Below are 16955 nucleotides of genomic sequence, written 5' to 3' on the forward strand. Positions count from 1 at the left end.
GTAGCAGTCACAATCTTACTGAAAGATTTCTTTCTCTCTTTTTTTGTTTGGCATTTTACTTTGGCAGCTATTATCACTAGCAATAAATAGATTTTTTTTTTTAAATATCTTAACCTAAGTTTGTTTTGATATTTCATTTCCTTTTTAAATGCTTTTTTAAATGTGAAATTGAAAATTAAAAACTTGGCATCTCTCTTTTAAAATCTCTCTTTTAATCTTCAACAATACAAATGAGAGCTTCAAGTTATAGTATACTGTATGTCTTGGAAAAAATAAACTTTTCAAGAGTATCTTATTAAAATTAGGCCCTAGGCCAATGTTTTTTAATCCATTACATAGACACGGCCTGATGATAACTCTGTTGAGATCTTCTCTTGCTTGTAATGGCAAGGGCCAAAGTATTCTCACTGTGAGTTGCTTATGTTACTGGCCACTGTTATCATCATTTGATCAGCCTCAAGATTTGCATCCTGCAAAGATAAGATCATATGTCCTATAATAAACTTGTACCCATAAAGACGAAAGAATTCGTTTTGGCAAGTTTGGTCAAGACATGACGTTGCTTACTTCATTCTTATGTAACGGAAGATTTTGGGCTGTTTGAGGAGCACCTTTGGATAAGTCTCTAAGAGCACCCTGAAATTATGTGTCGTCATTTAGACAGACAAGTCAATGAATCAAATGTGCTACAAAATGAGCAATGTAGAGAGCGAGTGAGTTGATCAATTAATAAATAAGTATTAGCTTGCCTTGTTCGCCCACATTAGTCCACATGCATTGCAAAGTGTTCTTGGCCCTTCAGGTCCACGCCGCATCATTGGAGTTGACTTCTCACCGATTCCACAGTGTCGACATCTTACAGTTTCCAGAACCATTCGAAGGAAAAAAGATCAGTATGTTCTTAATCAACTACAGAATGGCTATGCCTAGAAAATTTTATTCATCATCTACAAAGACCCAAATGAAAACTGTCTATTCCCTCCAAAGTTATTATCCTCTTCCAAGAAACAAAGATTCGTTCATCACCACCTGTCCTACCCAATCATCTATGTTTTTTGGAAGCAAAAACAACTTCTAAAGGTGCTTAGCAAACCCATAATCTCTACGTTAAGTTGGTCCAGGTTAATAACTAAGTCAGATACTTGCAGTTTACATTCAAAGCCGTTATTAACTTACGAGATCTCTTGATTCTGAGCCTCGCTACCCTCTATAGCCCAGGTTTGATTCGACCCCCAGCTAGATCCAGCAGATGGAGCTTCATCATTGCTTGACTTGGCAGATGTGAACTGACCTTTATTGCGTTGCATCCTGAATACCGGAGAAAAAAAATCAATCAAGGTGCAAACCTTAGTAACGAGAGAGCAATCTCAATAGATGTATAACTAGACCAAGTTGTTGATTTAGACATAAATGTACCTCAAAGCTACCTCCTTGCGAACTGTATACCGAATCTTCTTATCAAAATTCCTCCCTTTTCGTTTCTCTCGAAATCTGACCAAAGAGGCTAACCGCTGTGGCATACTAAACCTTTGAGGAGTATTAGGTAAACCCTGTTTCATTGATTAGTCAGCAACGCACCAAGGAAGTGAGCTTACGCCCCAAAAATGGTATCAAAATCTTACCAGTACCCTATTATTCTGATGAGACGATCCTAGGCCTGTAGGGGGTGCCTGAGGTAATTCACGTCCACCCAGTAATAGAAGCACAGCTTGCACCTGCTTCAGATGTTGAAAAGAAAGTGAGAGGCGCTCGCAAATTAGACTCGATTACAAACAAACTAGATCCTTCAACCACATGCTGCAGTGTCACTAATACTCAAAAACAGATCAAAATGTAACGAGACAATCAAAGAACCAACTCAGTATCAACTTCAATCACCTTTTCAGGCAAGACACTGTCAAAAACGTAGACTTGGCCCTGAAAAGACAATGTCAATTGATCTCCTTGATCGCTACCACGGTCGACCACTTCACCACGATTGTCAGTTATATTTCCAGGGTGAGAAGGAATGTCAGTTTCCACTCCCTCACTGATCCTACCAGCATTACCATCATCAGCATGGTCATCGACCATACCGCTTCCATTGTGGATGTGGTTCAAAGCCTGATGATCATATTGAACATGCATAGGGTCTTGAGCTTCTCCAATGTGCATTCGAGCATTGTTTTCATGAAGGTCATCCATGTTTGCTTTTCATCAATTTACCTGGTTCATAAATTTACATTAAAAGTAGAAAATTTCATATATAAACACCTAGGCATCTTGTGGATTTAATGTTTGTTTTCAAGAGATGAACACAGACTTCAAGCTTAATGAAAAACATTAAAAGTCAGTGTAGAAGGGCAGCATCTTCTCAAGTGAAAACAACCAAAAACCTATATTTTCAAAGATAAAAGAAGCAACAAACTTTAAACTAGCAAGCAACAAAACCTGTTAGCATCAATCAGATCCAACCAAAAATTCTAGCTTTCCACGTTTTAAGAATTTACACAGACCTTATCATACCAATTCCATAACCCCCACACTTAATTTAGGCAAAAAAAAACCCTAAGAAACAAAAGCAAATCCTGCAACAAAGCCACCCAAAACGAGTACACACTTCCACTCTTGAGATTAGCTTTCTCATTTGACGAAGGAAACATGATAATAGTTCGTGTGAGGTACCTATTCGTGGGAGGAACACCGGAAGACAAGAATGAAGACCCAACGAAGAAATCAAATAACGCGACGGAAACGGTGAAGATGACAATTTCAAGCTCGGTAGCGATGAACAACGTCCGGAAAAGGAGATGAGAGACGAACGGCCGGAGCACCGGCGGGTTTATATCGGCGAGGCGATTTGTAGAGTGAGAGAAATCGAAGAAAGAAGGAGAGAGAGAGAGAGAGAGAGAGACGGAGCGGTGAAATGAACCATTTGGGGCTAAAGAGACTCCATTTATTATTTTATCAGAAAAACAATAAATAAAGAAAAGTGACGGACAAATAAATAAATAATATATATTTTTTTTTTTTATGGTGTGTTAAAGACTTGAGTTTTTTCCTTTTATTCTTTCTTCGTCTCTTCCTCCTGCTAAACTTAAATCGGATCTATAACTTCGATTTCTTTGAAAAAGCTCATCTGATTTCTCTCTGTTTTACTCTTTCTCGGATCAGAGGATTTGAAATTTGAAAGCTTTTCGCTTCTTTTGCTTCCTCTGTTTCATGGAAACTGACTTCCCAATTCGTCTCTGTTTTTGCTGAGTGGGTGAGATGGCGAGAAGTAGATCGATTAGTGGCTCTGGGATATGGAAATATTTGAATCCAGCGTATTATCTCAGAAGGCCAAGGCGTTTAGCTTTGCTTTTCATCGTGTTCGTATCTGTTTCTATGGTGGTTTGGGATCGTATTAATCTTACCCGAGAACATGAGGTATGTTTTGTCTCTTCATGGAATCTAGATAGACTCTGAATCTCTCTGTCTAAGAGACACTTTTAGTATCGATAAGCATTATCGAATTTTACAAAGTAGCCTACGTTTTAGGCCTGGTATGTGTTTATTTCCTTCGTAGCTTAAGGCCTATAAAGTTAGAAAAGTAAGTTAATTATGGATTCACCAGAAAATGGTGCCCTATTTTGCTAGAAAAGATTTGTAATTAATGGTTTGGGGCTCATTTCATAAATTCCTCCGGAAGAAACTAGTGTTCGTTAGATCAAAATAATATTAGAAGTGATGATACTTTTGTTTCAAGGAAGTGAATGTCTGAATGATTCTCTTGTTTAACAAATTTTCTGTCTTGCAGGTTGAAATTTATAAATTAAATGAAGAAGTTTTACGGTTGGAACAGATGGTAAGATGGATATTTTCCTCTCACTCTATAGCATTCGATGATTATTTTGTTAACTCAGGACCCTTGCGTCTTTTCTTCAACATTGTATTGCAATGTGGTTTTTGTTTCTGTAAATATGCAAGTCAAGGCCTTTTGGTATTTGATAAACACTGAGTAGCTTGAGACCTAATGAATTTTGAGGACTATTCACTCTTTATCTGACTAACTATATTTTCTGTTAGTTAGAAGAGCTTAAAGGTGTTGGCAGTGCTAAACCTTTGAAGACTCTGGGGGATATTCCAGAAGATCCAGTTGATATCGAGCGAAGGCAGAAAGTAAAAGAGGCAATGATCCATGCTTGGAGCTCATATGAGAAGTATGCATGGGGAAAAGATGAGCTTCAGGTATAAAATTATTTTCCAAATTAATTTCACCCTTGCCAATACATAATGTAGTGACGATTGGATCTCAAATCAATATTAGTCATGACATTTGGTGCCTCCTCTTTGAATGTTGTGGTGAGCCTTTTGCCATGAACTTGTCTGAAGTTACCAGATTTTCCATAGGCCTGCAAGTATTGTTCTTGTTTAAGTAGTAAGATTATTTTCTTCCTGAACTCTGCAAAAAAATCTTTTGGTCTGAAGCTATTCTTGTTTTCTTTTCATTTTTTATTGTTAGCCTCGGACTAAAGATGGCGCTGATAGCTTTGGTGGCCTTGGAGCAACTATGATAGATTCTTTAGATACACTTTATATAATGGGCCTAGATGATCAGTTTCAAAAAGCCAGAGAGTGAGTAACTAACTTCAGACGCTTCATGATAATGCGTCCACATAACTGTTCTCGTCTTCATTAACAACTGCCAGTTTTTTTTTTCTTGTCCGTCTTTGCCAATCTTCGTTTGCTTATTGTGTTTTATATTCAGGTGGGTTGCCAGCTCATTGGATTTCGACAAGGATTATGACGCCAGCATGTTTGAGACAACCATAAGGTTGCTTTAGCAGGTTTACTGTGGTTGTTTTCTGTATATGTCATAGGAAGAGTCAGATCAATTGCGACTATTAGTTGGTTCTTAGTTGACATAAGATGTGGAACGGATTTATTGCATCTGCTTATGCTGTTTCTCTTTATTTGCTTCCAGAGTTGTTGGCGGACTTCTCAGTGCATATGATCTTTCTGGGGACAAACTTTTCCTTGAAAAGGCTAAGGACATTGCAGACAGATTGTTGCCTGCATGGAACACTCCAACGGGTATACCTTACAATATCATCAACTTGAGAAGTGGAAATGCTCACAATCCTTCGTGGGCGGCGGGGGTGAGTCCTAGATTACACTTAGTGCTCTGTCTGTTGTATAGTGTCATCTTGAGAACAATACAATAATTATTCATGTAGATCCTTTAAAGGCCCTTAACATTGGATGTAAATCTTAGTCGTTTCTAGAGATAATAGCCATTTGCTCCAGCAGCTGAGTGCTCGTGTTCTCTAGTTGAAGGTTCTGATTATGTTTGTAAAGAAGTCTTTAGAGGCTGTAGATAGGTTAGAACCAAATTCTGAACACTTTCTTAAGAGGCTTTAGCCCTGTGTAAAAACTTAGATCTGGACTCCCAGAAACAGAATGTTCTGGTTTCTCTTTATGCAACAATGAACATTCTTTTCTTTTTTTTTTGGTCTTAACAAATAACATTCTTGTTTGAGGCCTAGACATTAATTAAACAAGTTTGTGTTAGAGTTGATGGTAGTTATAGTTTCTTAGCCAACTATATAATATTTCACTAGCAATCACATGCTCGGTATTTTAGTGTGATCGTTCATTTAGTACATGCAGTCTGCCAGTTTTATCTGATTGTTACATTTTTTTGCTGTACTAGGGAGACAGCATTCTTGCAGATTCCGGCACTGAGCAGCTCGAGTTTATCGCCCTTTCCCAGAGGACAGGGGACCCAAAATATCAGCAGAAGGTACATTTCTCTTTTACTTTCATATTGATAATATTTTTGAGTTTGTCCAATGATTATTTGTTATATTCTAAGGAATTATGAAAGGGCATTATATCTGCATTAGTCCTGTCTTAATGCTGAGGAAATCACTTGCTGCTTAAGATTGATTCGTTTGTTAACTCTGCATCTCTCAGGTAGAGAAGGTTATTACAGAACTGAATAAGAACTTTCCTGCGGATGGTTTACTTCCCATCTATATAAATCCAGATAATGCTAATCCATCGTACTCCACCACGACATTTGGTGCCATGGGAGACAGGTAATTTGGTCAATTTTGTGTTGGTTTGGTCTTCTGATCCTGACTTTGCTCTGTAAACAGTTAATAAATATTTTGGTTTTTTATAGCTTCTACGAATATTTGCTCAAAGTTTGGGTGCAAGGGAACAAAACGTCAGAAGTAAAACCATATAGGTAAGTAAAGCTCGACGATGTATATATATATACCCAAGTATTTCAATATTAGCAGAATTGATAAAGACTTAAGTCTTTCTTATGGCAATGAATCAGAGAAATGTGGGAGAAATCTATGAAAGGTTTGTTAACCTTGATCAAGAAATCAACACCCTCATCATTTACATATATATGTGAGAAGAACGGAAATAATTTGATTGATAAGGTAAAGACTATCGAATTTCTTTCAGCTCTCTCTCTCCTTCGAGAGCTTTGTTTGATTGACATTGTCGATGTTTATTTCTTGTTTATGTAATATTCAGATGGATGAATTGGCATGCTTTGCTCCTGGGATGTTGGCTTTAGGAGCATCAGGTTATGGTCCTGATGAAGAAAAAAAGTTTCTTCAACTCGCTGAAGAGGTACATTTAGAGTCTCAAAATGTCTTATGAGAGCTTTTAGTTTAGTTTCTGCTCTCTGATTATTGCAATTTTCTTCACTTTACTGCAGCTTGCCTGGACTTGTTATAACTTTTACCAATCGACACCAACGAAACTTGCTGGGGAGAATTATTTCTTCAACGCAGGGCAGGTTGGTGAATAAAAGGTTTTATTTTGAAAATCATTTTGTAACTTAGCTGGTTTGGTTTGGTTATATCGGCATGCACATGATTTGTTTCAGGACATGAGTGTTGGAACATCTTGGAACATCCTAAGACCAGAAACTGTTGAATCGCTGTTTTACCTCTGGCGGTTAACTGGAAACAAGACATATCAAGAGTGGGGATGGAATATATTTCAAGCATTTGAGAAGAATTCTCGTATAGAATCTGGATACGTAGGCTTGAAGGATGTAAGTTGGTTCTTATAAAAAAAACTCATTTCCATCTTCCAAAAAAAAAAAAAAAACTTATGTTATTAACGTTTCCTTCTTCATTTTCAGGTCAATACAGGTGCTAAAGACAACAAGATGCAAAGCTTCTTCTTAGCTGAGACCCTTAAGTATCTATATCTTCTCTTTTCTCCTCCATCGGTTATTTCATTAGACGAGTGGGTTTTCAACACAGAAGCTCATCCGCTTAAGATCGTGGCACGAAATGATCAGCGTAAACCAGCAATTAAATTACGTCAGAGGCGGTTTGGTGGGATTAAGGGTTTCTAGACAGTTTAATGTCCGCATGGCCCAATATGATATTTTACATACAACAAAGCTTGAGGCACATTGTTGTATTAGTTTGGATAACAGATAAAGAACAGATGGACAAGTTTTTGCCACAGCAATTAGTAGAAGAACTTACTGTTTTTCAATCAGAAATTTGGATTTGTAGAGAAGAGCTTCCTACTTGACTATCATCATTGTAAAGATTGTTAAACGCTTTGCAAAATGAGAGCAATCAAGATTGACCACAGAGAATGAAAGCGTGAAGCAGGCTTTGAGCAAAGTGAGCTTGATCTGATGTCCCTGAGACCACCACAAGTCCTTCTGTAGTCCCTGCCTTTGGATCATGCACCACTACGTTCGCTCCTGATACCTGTTTGTTTCGGTTTACAAACGATACTCAGATGAAAACCTTAACAAAAAGATCGTCTTTCATCTAAATAAATCCATTCTCGGATGAGTTTCGACTGACCTGCTTGATGTAATTGAGATTACTGCAGTTCTCACCATAGACATGGCCTAAGTATGCTTGAGGAACCACAATCTCCACATTTGCGCTTGACATTGCCGGATTCTCGCTGCCAATGGGCTCATTTCTCAAAGCAAACCCGTGGTTTACATCAGGAACCATACCACCGGGATGGCCATCGATAGGTGGCTGGTAATTGAGATAAATTAAATTAGAAACAGAAAGAAAATATATGGTAGAAACAGAAAGAATAATAACCATTTGCTGCTGAATCCAAACTATAAAAGACAGATTGGTTTCACATACCTGTGGGGTCCAAGACATTGGAGAAGGTGGTCTGTCAAATCCAGGACCATGACAGTGCCTCTCTGTATCGTATGGAATAAGTAGACAATATAAAGAACTGAGATATATGAAATAAGTAGGCATTATCAAGAACTGAGATAGATGCAAGTATCAACTGGTGATAATGGGTTAGGAATTGATAAAAATACCATGGAATGATCCTAATGGAGAATGGTAACGATCTGGTGAAGATGGATATTGCCGTGGTCCAAAAGGAGGAGGCGGTTCAGGATATGGACCCATGAACGGAGGAGGTGGACCACCCATTCCCTGAAAGGGAAGTCTTCCAGGAAACATTGCTTCCCGAAGCCTACTTGTTATTTGGAACAACGCATCTTGAGCAGTCTTCAAGTTGCCAATGATCTGCTAATGGAACGAAATGTTGTCAATTTTCAAAAAGAAAACTGCTGAAAGTGGAAAACTTATGAAACCTATATGATACATCTAATTTACCTGCACAATCTCATCATGTTGAGATTCATACTTTGTAGCTTGATCTTTTGCAAAGACGCGGATGCTAGCACCAGTGGCTCTCCTCATTTCACTTATTACATGACCGCCTTTACCCAATAGACGTCCGATATACGGAGAATGTACAAGAAGCCGAGCAACAACTGCAGCACTAGGTTCAAATCCAATCTCAACGATTCTATTATGCACACGCATCACAGCATCCTGAGCGAGAGAGTGCCCTCTCTCCAAGTTCTACAACAATGTAGACTTAAACCGATTAGAGACAGAACTGAAGTCTACACGATGTACATAAACCAGTTCCTTGGATCGAATCCACATACCTCTCGTGCTGATATCACAACTATTCGCTCCTCTGAATCATGAGTCGGATCAGATACCTTGATTGATGCACCGGTATCGTTTTGCAGAGCTCGAACCACGGCTCCACCTTTCCCTATCAAGCTCCCAACTTTATCAGCAGGGCATAACAGCCTGTATGAGACCTCCTCTTCAACAACGGGTCTATTAAAAGGTCCAACGTCTTCAGGCATTGGATTAGGAGGATGATCCCATTGATGATAGTCCATAGAATGATAATCAGGAGGATAACCAGGCTGCGGAAATGGACACTCGTCCCAAGTTGGAGGTGCACCACTCTCTTGAAGACAATTTGTGATCAACAAAAGGGCCTTCTTCACAGAAGAGAACTTTCCAGTTATCTATACACACAAAAAACATAGCTAAATAACTCAAAAACTGAATCGCCAAGATACCAAGTTCATCACAGAAGCTCTATTATTACCTGAATCACAACATCTCCTGGGAAAGCACAAGGAGGAATCTGATCAGTGGAAGCAATCCTAACAGTAGCTCCACTATCTTCTCTGATCCTCTGTATCATCTTCCCTCCTTTACTCATCAAGAAATCGACTTGATTGCCTCTGACGATCATCCTACACAAACCCTCGCACTCGGTTTTGTCCAATTCAACACCGTCTGCAGAAGCAGCGTCGTCACCAAACACTATCCTTTCCAAAACCCTAACTAAAGCCATCTGTGCCGAAGACGGCGCTTCCGCGTCGCCGGATTTGTCTTCCACCACACACTCGTTTCCTTTGCCTTGCTTCGGCTCCTCCGAGCTTGGTGGGTTTTCCGAATCACAACCATTAGACTCGTCTTTCTTCGAAAGATCCTTCCTTCCGTTTGGTGCGATTATCAACACTACACGCTCTTCTGAAGGGACGGGGATATCATCGATGACGCGGATTTTGGAACCAGTTACAGATTGGAGGTGGCGAATGACGGAGCCGCCTTTTCCGATTATTGCACCAGTCCTTGAGGCGGGGCATAGGAGGCGGAAATGTACAGACTCACTCGCCGCCGTCGCCGCCGTCGTCGCCGGGCGCTTGGAGGAAGAGAACTCCATTCACCGAAGAATCTCAACGGCGTCGTTTCTCGTTTACCATTTAACTCGAGAAATTAAAATGTTTTTAAATTGCATTAAGGAACTAGCTCCTCAACAACGAAAGTATATTTTACAAAATTATATCATTTTAATTGCAATAAAAAGTAATAGCCATACAAAAATTCTAATAATTATAATGTGCATTTATTTTCTAGTTAAGAAATTTCAAAATTAATATTTTCTAATCCTTTTCATATCAAAATAGATAACATACTGAATTTATATATTAAAAAGTACCATATTTTTATTACAGAAATGTTTAAAAACTAAAAATAATTTAGAATAATTAACAAAAAACATATTTTCTTCTATTTTATAAAAAAATCATTTATAAATCCAAATTTCAAAACAATTTGTTTCTATTAAAACTGGAGAAAAAAGCAAAAGTAGGAAGAAGACAAACTACAAAAACACACCTCTCTGTCTCACTACTTCAATGTGCTCTGAAGCCCTCTTTCTCTTTCTCTAGAAATTTCCCAGTGCTTATCTTCTGCTTTTAACGAGGAAGAAGAGAAGATCCTTACTCTTTATTTTTTCTATTTTCTGGGGGTTTAACGTTAAAGGCACTGATGGAGTTGGAGATTTTCTCGGCGGTTTAAATCATTTTGCTGGGGTTTTGTTTTTCAAGATCTAACTCAGATCTAGTGCTTTGAAACCCACTCGCTGAAAAATCAAATCTTTTCTACTTTCAAAGATGCAGAGACCACCTCCTGAAGATTTCTCCTTGAAGGAGACTAAACCTCATCTCGGTGGAGGCAAAGTCACCGGAGACAAGCTCACGTCCACATATGACCTCGTCGAGCAAATGCAGTATCTCTATGTCCGTGTCGTTAAGGCTAAAGAGTTACCTGGTAAAGACTTAACTGGTAGTTGTGACCCTTATGTCGAGGTTAAGCTCGGAAACTACAAAGGTACCACAAGGCATTTCGAGAAGAAATCGAATCCTGAGTGGAACCAAGTTTTCGCCTTTTCGAAAGATAGGCTTCAAGCTTCTGTCCTTGAAGCTACTGTCAAGGACAAAGACTTTGTGAAAGATGATTTGATTGGTCATGTTGTGTTTGATTTGAATGAGATACCTAAGAGAGTGCCTCCTGATAGTCCTTTAGCTCCTCAATGGTATAGATTAGAAGATAGGAAAGGGCAAAAAGTGAAAGGTGAGCTTATGTTAGCTGTTTGGTTTGGTACTCAAGCTGATGAAGCTTTCCCTGAAGCTTGGCACTCAGATGCTGCAACAGTTAGTGGAACTGATGCCTTAGCCAACATTAGGTCTAAGGTTTATCTCTCCCCTAAGCTTTGGTATCTTAGGGTTAATGTCATCGAAGCTCAGGATTTGGTACCCAGCGATAAAGGAAGATATCCTGAAGTTTATGTGAAAGTGATGATGGGAACTCAGGCATTGAGGACGAGAGTGTCTCAAGGCAGGGGTATTAACCCAATGTGGAATGAGGATTTGATGTTTGTTGTAGCTGAGCCATTTGAGGAGCCTTTGATTCTAAGTGTTGAAGATAGAGTTGCACCAAACAAAGATGAAGTCTTGGGGAGATGCGCAATTCCGTTGCAGTATTTGGACAGACGGTTCGATTATAAACCGGTGAACAGCAGGTGGTTTAACCTCGAGAAGCATGTTATAATGGAAAGTGGAGAGAAGAAAGAGATCAAATTCTCCAGCAAGATTCACATGAGGATTTGTTTGGAAGGCGGGTATCATGTGCTTGATGAATCTACACATTACAGTAGTGATCTTAGACCAACTGCAAAGCAACTGTGGAAGCCTAACATCGGTGTGCTTGAACTAGGGATCTTGAATGCAACGGGTTTAATGCCTATGAAAGCTAAAGAAGGTGGTAGGGGAGCCACGGATGCATACTGTGTTGCAAAGTATGGGCAGAAATGGATTAGAACTCGGACAATTATTGATAGCTTTACACCGAGATGGAATGAGCAATATACCTGGGAGGTTTTCGATCCGTGTACTGTTGTTACCGTTGGTGTGTTTGATAACTGCCATCTACACGGTGCTGACAAGAACAATGGAGGTGGAGGAGGAAAAGATTCGAGAATTGGGAAGGTGAGGATTAGGCTCTCTACCCTCGAGACTGATCGCGTCTACACACATTCATATCCTCTTTTGGTGCTACATCCTAATGGAGTCAAGAAAATGGGAGAGATTCACTTAGCTGTGAGGTTTACTTGCTCTTCATTGCTCAACATGATGTATATGTATTCCCTGCCTCTCTTACCGAAGATGCATTACCTCCATCCTCTCACAGTTAGCCAGCTCGATAACTTGAGGCATCAAGCCACTCAGATTGTGTCAACAAGGCTAACAAGAGCTGAGCCGCCGCTGAGGAAAGAAGTTGTTGAGTATATGCTTGATGTTGGTTCTCACATGTGGAGCATGCGTAGAAGCAAGGCAAATTTCTTCAGGATAATGGGAGTTTTAAGTGGATTAATCGCTGTAGGGAAATGGTTTGAGCAAATCTGCGTATGGAAGAATCCGATAACAACGGTTTTAATCCACATTTTGTTCATAATCCTTGTTGTCTATCCTGAGCTCATCTTGCCCACTGTTTTCCTCTACCTCTTCTTGATCGGAGTTTGGAACTATCGCTGGAGGCCGAGACATCCTCCACACATGGACACACGTCTCTCACACGCTGACTCAGCACACCCTGATGAGCTCGACGAAGAGTTTGACACTTTTCCTACTTCACGACCAGCAGATATCGTAAGGATGAGATATGACAGACTAAGGAGTATTGCAGGTAGGATTCAGACAGTTGTTGGTGATCTTGCAACTCAAGGAGAGAGACTCCAGTCGTTGCTGAGCTGGCGTGACCCACGTGCTACTGCTCTCTTCGTCTTGTTCTGTCTGATAGCTGCAGTGGTTCTATATGTAACTCCCTTTCAGCTTGTGGCTCTTATCATTGGCTTGTATGTGCTTAGACATCCGAGGCTCAGATACAGGCTCCCATCTGTTCCACTTAACTTCTTCAGGAGGCTTCCGGCAAGAACTGATTGCATGCTCTGAGTAATTGAGTTACTTACTCTCTGAAAATTTCTCCATTTCAAGAAAGAATCCTCTGGTTTATTTTGTTATCGTTTTAAGCGTCTACCTTTTCCTGATGGTGATGTCTTCTTCTGTTTGAAATTCTTAAGTTAAGACCTTTTTAAAACTTTGTTTTATAAGTAGTAAGAGAAGTTTATGTGTGGTGTTTGCTGGTTAAGTTATTTGTTCAACAAGTCTCTGTTTATTTCTTTAAGATTTATTTATAAACACATATTCCGTGGCCAAATCAAATTTTGCACTTTAAAGAAAGAAAGAAATAGACTTTGAGTTTCGAAACGAACATACAATGATACAAAATTGATGAATAAGGGATACTAACAAGGGACTAGATGACTTGGCATTAGTACGCAAATGAATCGAACACAGAAATTTCAATAAACCGAAATTAACCAAATCAAACCGAAAAAACTAATGCCCACTGATAAAAATCACCATCATCACAGTGACATTTTTAACAAGGAGATTCTTAAAAAGCTCGGATTTTTTTTTTAAGCGATCTTGTTCTCTCAATCATGGAAGCTGCTGTGTTTACTTCAGTATACGTTTCCAATTTACCAAATTCAAAGGCAATTTTTAACGCCAGTCCAACTCCTCTATCTTCGTCTTCTTGTTGGCTCTGCAATTTTCCAGCCAAGCGAAGCACCAAACTGAGACTTAAAGATGGATCGAATCATGGGCATCTTCGTCTACATGCTCTGTTTCAAAACGAGGAGGCACCAAGTGAGAGCGAAGATAATTTGGCGGAAGATAATGGGTTTAGTGACATATTCTCTTTGTCTGAGGTACATTTTTACTCCTCTCTAGTAAATTGTCGAAAGAAATTGACTAAACGAGGTTATCAAGTTGCTCTGAAGACCTGCGAATTTGATAATAGGATCTTGTTTTGTCTAATTCTATGTAGGTTTTAGTTAAAGACACTAATTTTGTGGTGGTATACGAAGTTCTGAGCTTTCGATTGATCCAAACCTGAACTTGTAGTTGATGTTCTGTCTAATCCTATGTGGATTATCAGTTAAATACACTAGTTTTATGATGTTATGCGAAGTTTTTGTGAAGTTTTGAACTTTCGGTTGATACAAAACCTGAACAATGGAGCTGATTCTTTTGGCATTAGATTGATTTGCTTCTTTATGTGTTTTCTGAAGGAAAAGTTTGGAAGTAGTCTAAGTGGTGAAAAGGATAGTCGTAATGTAATCGATGTGGAGACATCTCTTGCACTTCCTTATGGTGGAGGAACTCGGGCTGGGCTCTTTAGAACCCCGATCTCTGGTGGTGTTCAAAGCGCAACCTCTGCTCATGGTTTACCTCGACCCGCTTTAGCTGTTCGGAACTTGATGGAGCAGGTAAAATGTTTATATTAGATCACTTCAATTGTTTCCTCTTACCTTCCATGTGGGAAAGATGTTAAAATTTCTTTTTATCTGTTTGGTTTCTTGGTGTTACTGTTTATGGTTTCAAGGCCAGGTTTGCTCATTTATGCACAGTGATGTCTAGAATGCACCATCGCCGAGAAGGGTACCCGTTTGGATCTTTGGTAGATTTTGCACCTGATCCAATGGGGCGTAAGTCTCTCCCTTAAAACTGCATTTTAAACTTTCAACAACTTTCTCTTCGCATTTGATCATAGAGCTTCTTGCTTACTTCTTGTTTGTAGACCCAATATTTTCATTTTCGCCGTTGGCTATCCACACTAGGAATATATTAGCTGAACCTAGATGCACCCTCGTTGTTCAGGTAAACATCATCTATCGTCTCATAACTGTACAAAACAGAACGGTGTTTATTCCCTTTTTTGTGGATTTTTGTTTTGCAGATACCTGGATGGAGTTGCTTATCAAATGCAAGAGTAACGTTATTCGGCGATGTGTACCCATTGTCAGAAAATGAGCAAGTAAGTCTCCATGTAACCTGAAATGAAATGTTGCCTGCTTAACACCCTTGTCCCTGTTACCGTTTTTCTTAATGTCTCTATTGATCTTGATTTCTAGGAATGGGCCCATAAACAGTATATAGCTAAGCATCACCAAGGACCTTCCCAACAATGGGGAAACTTTCACTATTTTAGAATGCAAAACATAAGGTTTCTGTCTTGTTATTCAAATATAGCCACGCCATAGTGTAAATAGCGAAACATAATAACAATCTGGATTTGTTTTTCTCAGTGATATATATTTCATTGGAGGTTTTGGCACTGTCGCGTGGATCAATGTCAATGAGTACGAGGCTCTTCAACCTGATAAGATAGCTGTTGATGGAGGCGAGCAAAATCTAAAGGTTCGTTTTTTCCTTTTCCAAACCTTTTAAATAATTGAGCCTGCTTAGTGACTCAGAGTGGATTGTTAATTTCATTCTAAATTATGATAGGAACTAAACACCATCTTCTCAAAGCCACTTAGAGAGTTATTGTCTACTGAATCCGAGGTAGACGATGCTGCTATCATTTCTATAGATAGCAAAGGGATTGATATAAGAGTTCGTCAAGGTGCTCAGGTAAGTACTCAATAGTACAAAATTAAGAACCTTTCTACTATGATTCTGCAACAGAAGCTCTATTCTGTTTTTTTTTTAATGTGTATTGAATTTGTTATTTGTGCAGTTTAACATACAAAGGCTAGCCTTTGAGGAAATTCTTGGTGTTGAGACTTTAGAAGAAGCCAAATCTGCACTGTGGAAAGTGATAGAGAAGGGCAAGTTGCACAATTTGCAGAAATGGCCACAGGTTTGATGAACTTGCGGAAATGGCGCGAAGCTTTGAATGTAGAGAGCAGCGTGCCAGCGTGTGAAATTCGTTGTGTCATATTTGATTTCTCAATTTATCTTCTTTTGATAGTTGGAATCTGTACAATTACATAGACTGGTGATATGAAGAATGTTATGATACAAGATGCTAATAAGAATTGAAAAATTTGTATCAACACTACTTACTAGGAGAAAATACAATTATTGGCATATAGGGCTGGCTAGAAACAGATATTCTCGTGAATATCAGGCGTTTGTTTGATATTTGTGACACAGGAAGGAAAATACATTTATTGGAATATAGGGCTAGAAATGAGATTCTCAGAAATAATGGGCGTTAATTTAAGTGTTCAAAAAATATATAAATTTGTCAAAACTTGGAGAAAAATGCACTTTCTTGGAATATAGATTGGCCCCATAAAATTAAGTACTTGTTTTGATCTAGTCGAGTATCAAGTATCTTAAGAAAATTATTTACAATTATAAGGGAAGTATCAAAGTATTAAACAAAAAAGATACTACTTGGTTTTGTTGACCCTTTACTCGTTTATAATCTCTGATTTCTTCTTAATTTTTTCCAACATCGATTACAACATAAAAAAACTAAAAAAAACTCTTTTTATAAAAAGACAAATAAGTAGCTAGACTTAATATCTAAGGCTTTTTAAAAATCCAAAAATCAAAATATTATATATTATCATGAACTTTAAATAAATATGGTTTGAAATTTTTAAAATTTAATAATTTAATTTGTATTTTTATAAGTAACGAGACAAACTAAGTAACTTGCAAGTAATGAAAATTTTGGCAAGTACTTGAAATTGTAAGTACTCGATATTAACGGATTAAGTACAAATATCTTGATATTTGAATGAGGCGGGTCAAATATCAAGTATACCAAAAAAAATGGTAAGTACTTGTCCCGTGTTCAAAACTAAATATAGGGCTAGAAAAAGAGGTGGAAAAAGTTTGAAACTGTAATTTGTTGTAATGTATGGGTAGAAAAACGAATTTCTCATATATTTCGAAGTATTTACAAAGTTTCTAAAAGTTTGAAATTTGT

General features: G+C 38.5%; 5 protein-coding genes across 7 annotated transcripts; 3 read left to right on the top strand and 2 right to left on the bottom strand.

Moving 5' to 3' along the window:
- Positions 1 to 191: 191 nt before the first annotated feature.
- Positions 192 to 2916, bottom strand: LOC18010567 (GATA transcription factor 28). Of its 2 annotated transcripts, none has more exons than XM_024150590.1 (8): positions 2665 to 2916; positions 1879 to 2205; positions 1623 to 1715; positions 1417 to 1550; positions 1177 to 1308; positions 750 to 855; positions 568 to 636; positions 192 to 470 (listed from the first exon to the last, which is right to left on the bottom strand). In XM_024150590.1, exons 2-8 carry the CDS (start codon positions 2182 to 2184, stop codon positions 405 to 407), a joined length of 906 nt encoding a protein of 301 aa, XP_024006358.1. In that variant the 5' UTR covers positions 2185 to 2205; positions 2665 to 2916; the 3' UTR covers positions 192 to 404. The 2 variants fall into 2 exon arrangements, with proteins under 2 accessions (XP_024006358.1, XP_006393030.1); XM_006392968.2 differs by having other exon boundaries at positions 200 to 470; positions 1629 to 1715.
- A 140-nt stretch (positions 2917 to 3056) lies between these two features.
- On the top strand, positions 3057 to 7521 carry LOC18010702 (mannosyl-oligosaccharide 1,2-alpha-mannosidase MNS1). Its single transcript, XM_006392970.2, has 14 exons — positions 3057 to 3408; positions 3779 to 3826; positions 4048 to 4209; positions 4484 to 4596; positions 4730 to 4795; positions 4946 to 5120; positions 5675 to 5764; positions 5938 to 6062; positions 6149 to 6214; positions 6311 to 6419; positions 6517 to 6615; positions 6704 to 6784; positions 6875 to 7045; positions 7136 to 7521. The coding sequence occupies exons 1-14, from the start codon at positions 3250 to 3252 to the stop codon at positions 7352 to 7354; spliced, it is 1683 nt and encodes a 560-aa protein (XP_006393032.1). The 5' UTR covers positions 3057 to 3249; the 3' UTR covers positions 7355 to 7521.
- LOC18010752 (KH domain-containing protein HEN4) lies at positions 7364 to 10084 on the bottom strand. Of its 2 annotated transcripts, none has more exons than XM_024150240.1 (7): positions 9421 to 10084; positions 8960 to 9337; positions 8619 to 8870; positions 8315 to 8531; positions 8127 to 8188; positions 7824 to 8009; positions 7364 to 7724 (listed from the first exon to the last, which is right to left on the bottom strand). In XM_024150240.1, the coding sequence occupies exons 1-7, from the start codon at positions 10042 to 10044 to the stop codon at positions 7587 to 7589; spliced, it is 1857 nt and encodes a 618-aa protein (XP_024006008.1). In that variant the 5' UTR covers positions 10045 to 10084; the 3' UTR covers positions 7364 to 7586. The 2 variants fall into 2 exon arrangements, with proteins under 2 accessions (XP_024006008.1, XP_006393031.1); XM_006392969.2 differs by having other exon boundaries at positions 8315 to 8528; positions 9421 to 10044.
- Positions 10085 to 10505: 421 nt separating this feature from the next.
- On the top strand, positions 10506 to 13289 carry LOC18010564 (FT-interacting protein 1). Its single transcript, XM_006392971.2, has one exon. The coding sequence runs from the start codon at positions 10778 to 10780 to the stop codon at positions 13112 to 13114; it is 2337 nt and encodes a 778-aa protein (XP_006393033.1). The 5' UTR covers positions 10506 to 10777; the 3' UTR covers positions 13115 to 13289.
- A 326-nt stretch (positions 13290 to 13615) lies between these two features.
- Positions 13616 to 16076, top strand: LOC18010756. The gene is made up of 9 exons (XM_006392972.2): positions 13616 to 13935; positions 14299 to 14496; positions 14613 to 14715; positions 14808 to 14887; positions 14967 to 15044; positions 15142 to 15233; positions 15316 to 15427; positions 15518 to 15643; positions 15750 to 16076. The coding sequence occupies exons 1-9, from the start codon at positions 13666 to 13668 to the stop codon at positions 15876 to 15878; spliced, it is 1188 nt and encodes a 395-aa protein (XP_006393034.1). The 5' UTR covers positions 13616 to 13665; the 3' UTR covers positions 15879 to 16076.
- Positions 16077 to 16955: the final 879 nt, after the last annotated feature.

Source organism: Eutrema salsugineum, unplaced genomic scaffold (assembly GCF_000478725.1).
Source record: "Eutrema salsugineum unplaced genomic scaffold, Eutsalg1_0 scaffold_7, whole genome shotgun sequence".
NCBI classification, from domain to species: domain Eukaryota; kingdom Viridiplantae; phylum Streptophyta; class Magnoliopsida; order Brassicales; family Brassicaceae; genus Eutrema; species Eutrema salsugineum.

Excerpts from the sequence above, each read along its gene's own strand:
- LOC18010564 (XM_006392971.2), top strand. The coding sequence starts at position 10,778 with ATGCAGAGACCACCTCCTGAAGATTTCTCCTTGAAGGAGACTAAACCT.
- LOC18010756 (XM_006392972.2), top strand. The coding sequence starts at position 13,666 with ATGGAAGCTGCTGTGTTTACTTCAGTATACGTTTCCAATTTACCAAAT. Across the intron at positions 14,888-14,966 it reads GATGCACCCTCGTTGTTCAG|ATACCTGGATGGAGTTGCTT; the intron begins GTAAACATCATC and ends TTTGTTTTGCAG. Across the intron at positions 15,644-15,749 it reads GAGTTCGTCAAGGTGCTCAG|TTTAACATACAAAGGCTAGC; the intron begins GTAAGTACTCAA and ends TTATTTGTGCAG.
- LOC18010702 (XM_006392970.2), top strand. The coding sequence starts at position 3,250 with ATGGCGAGAAGTAGATCGATTAGTGGCTCTGGGATATGGAAATATTTG. Across the intron at positions 4,597-4,729 it reads CAGTTTCAAAAAGCCAGAGA|GTGGGTTGCCAGCTCATTGG; the intron begins GTGAGTAACTAA and ends TTTTATATTCAG. Across the intron at positions 5,121-5,674 it reads ATCCTTCGTGGGCGGCGGGG|GGAGACAGCATTCTTGCAGA; the intron begins GTGAGTCCTAGA and ends TTGCTGTACTAG.
- LOC18010752 (XM_024150240.1), bottom strand. The coding sequence starts at position 10,044 with ATGGAGTTCTCTTCCTCCAAGCGCCCGGCGACGACGGCGGCGACGGCG. Across the intron at positions 9,338-9,420 it reads CAGGAGATGTTGTGATTCAG|ATAACTGGAAAGTTCTCTTC; the intron begins GTAATAATAGAG and ends TTGTGTGTATAG. Across the intron at positions 8,189-8,314 it reads TCCATTAGGATCATTCCATG|AGAGGCACTGTCATGGTCCT; the intron begins GTATTTTTATCA and ends CATACGATACAG.
- LOC18010567 (XM_024150590.1), bottom strand. The coding sequence starts at position 2,184 with ATGGATGACCTTCATGAAAACAATGCTCGAATGCACATTGGAGAAGCT. Across the intron at positions 1,716-1,878 it reads ACAGTGTCTTGCCTGAAAAG|GTGCAAGCTGTGCTTCTATT; the intron begins GTGATTGAAGTT and ends CATCTGAAGCAG. Across the intron at positions 471-567 it reads TTCCGTTACATAAGAATGAA|GATGCAAATCTTGAGGCTGA; the intron begins GTAAGCAACGTC and ends TTATCTTTGCAG.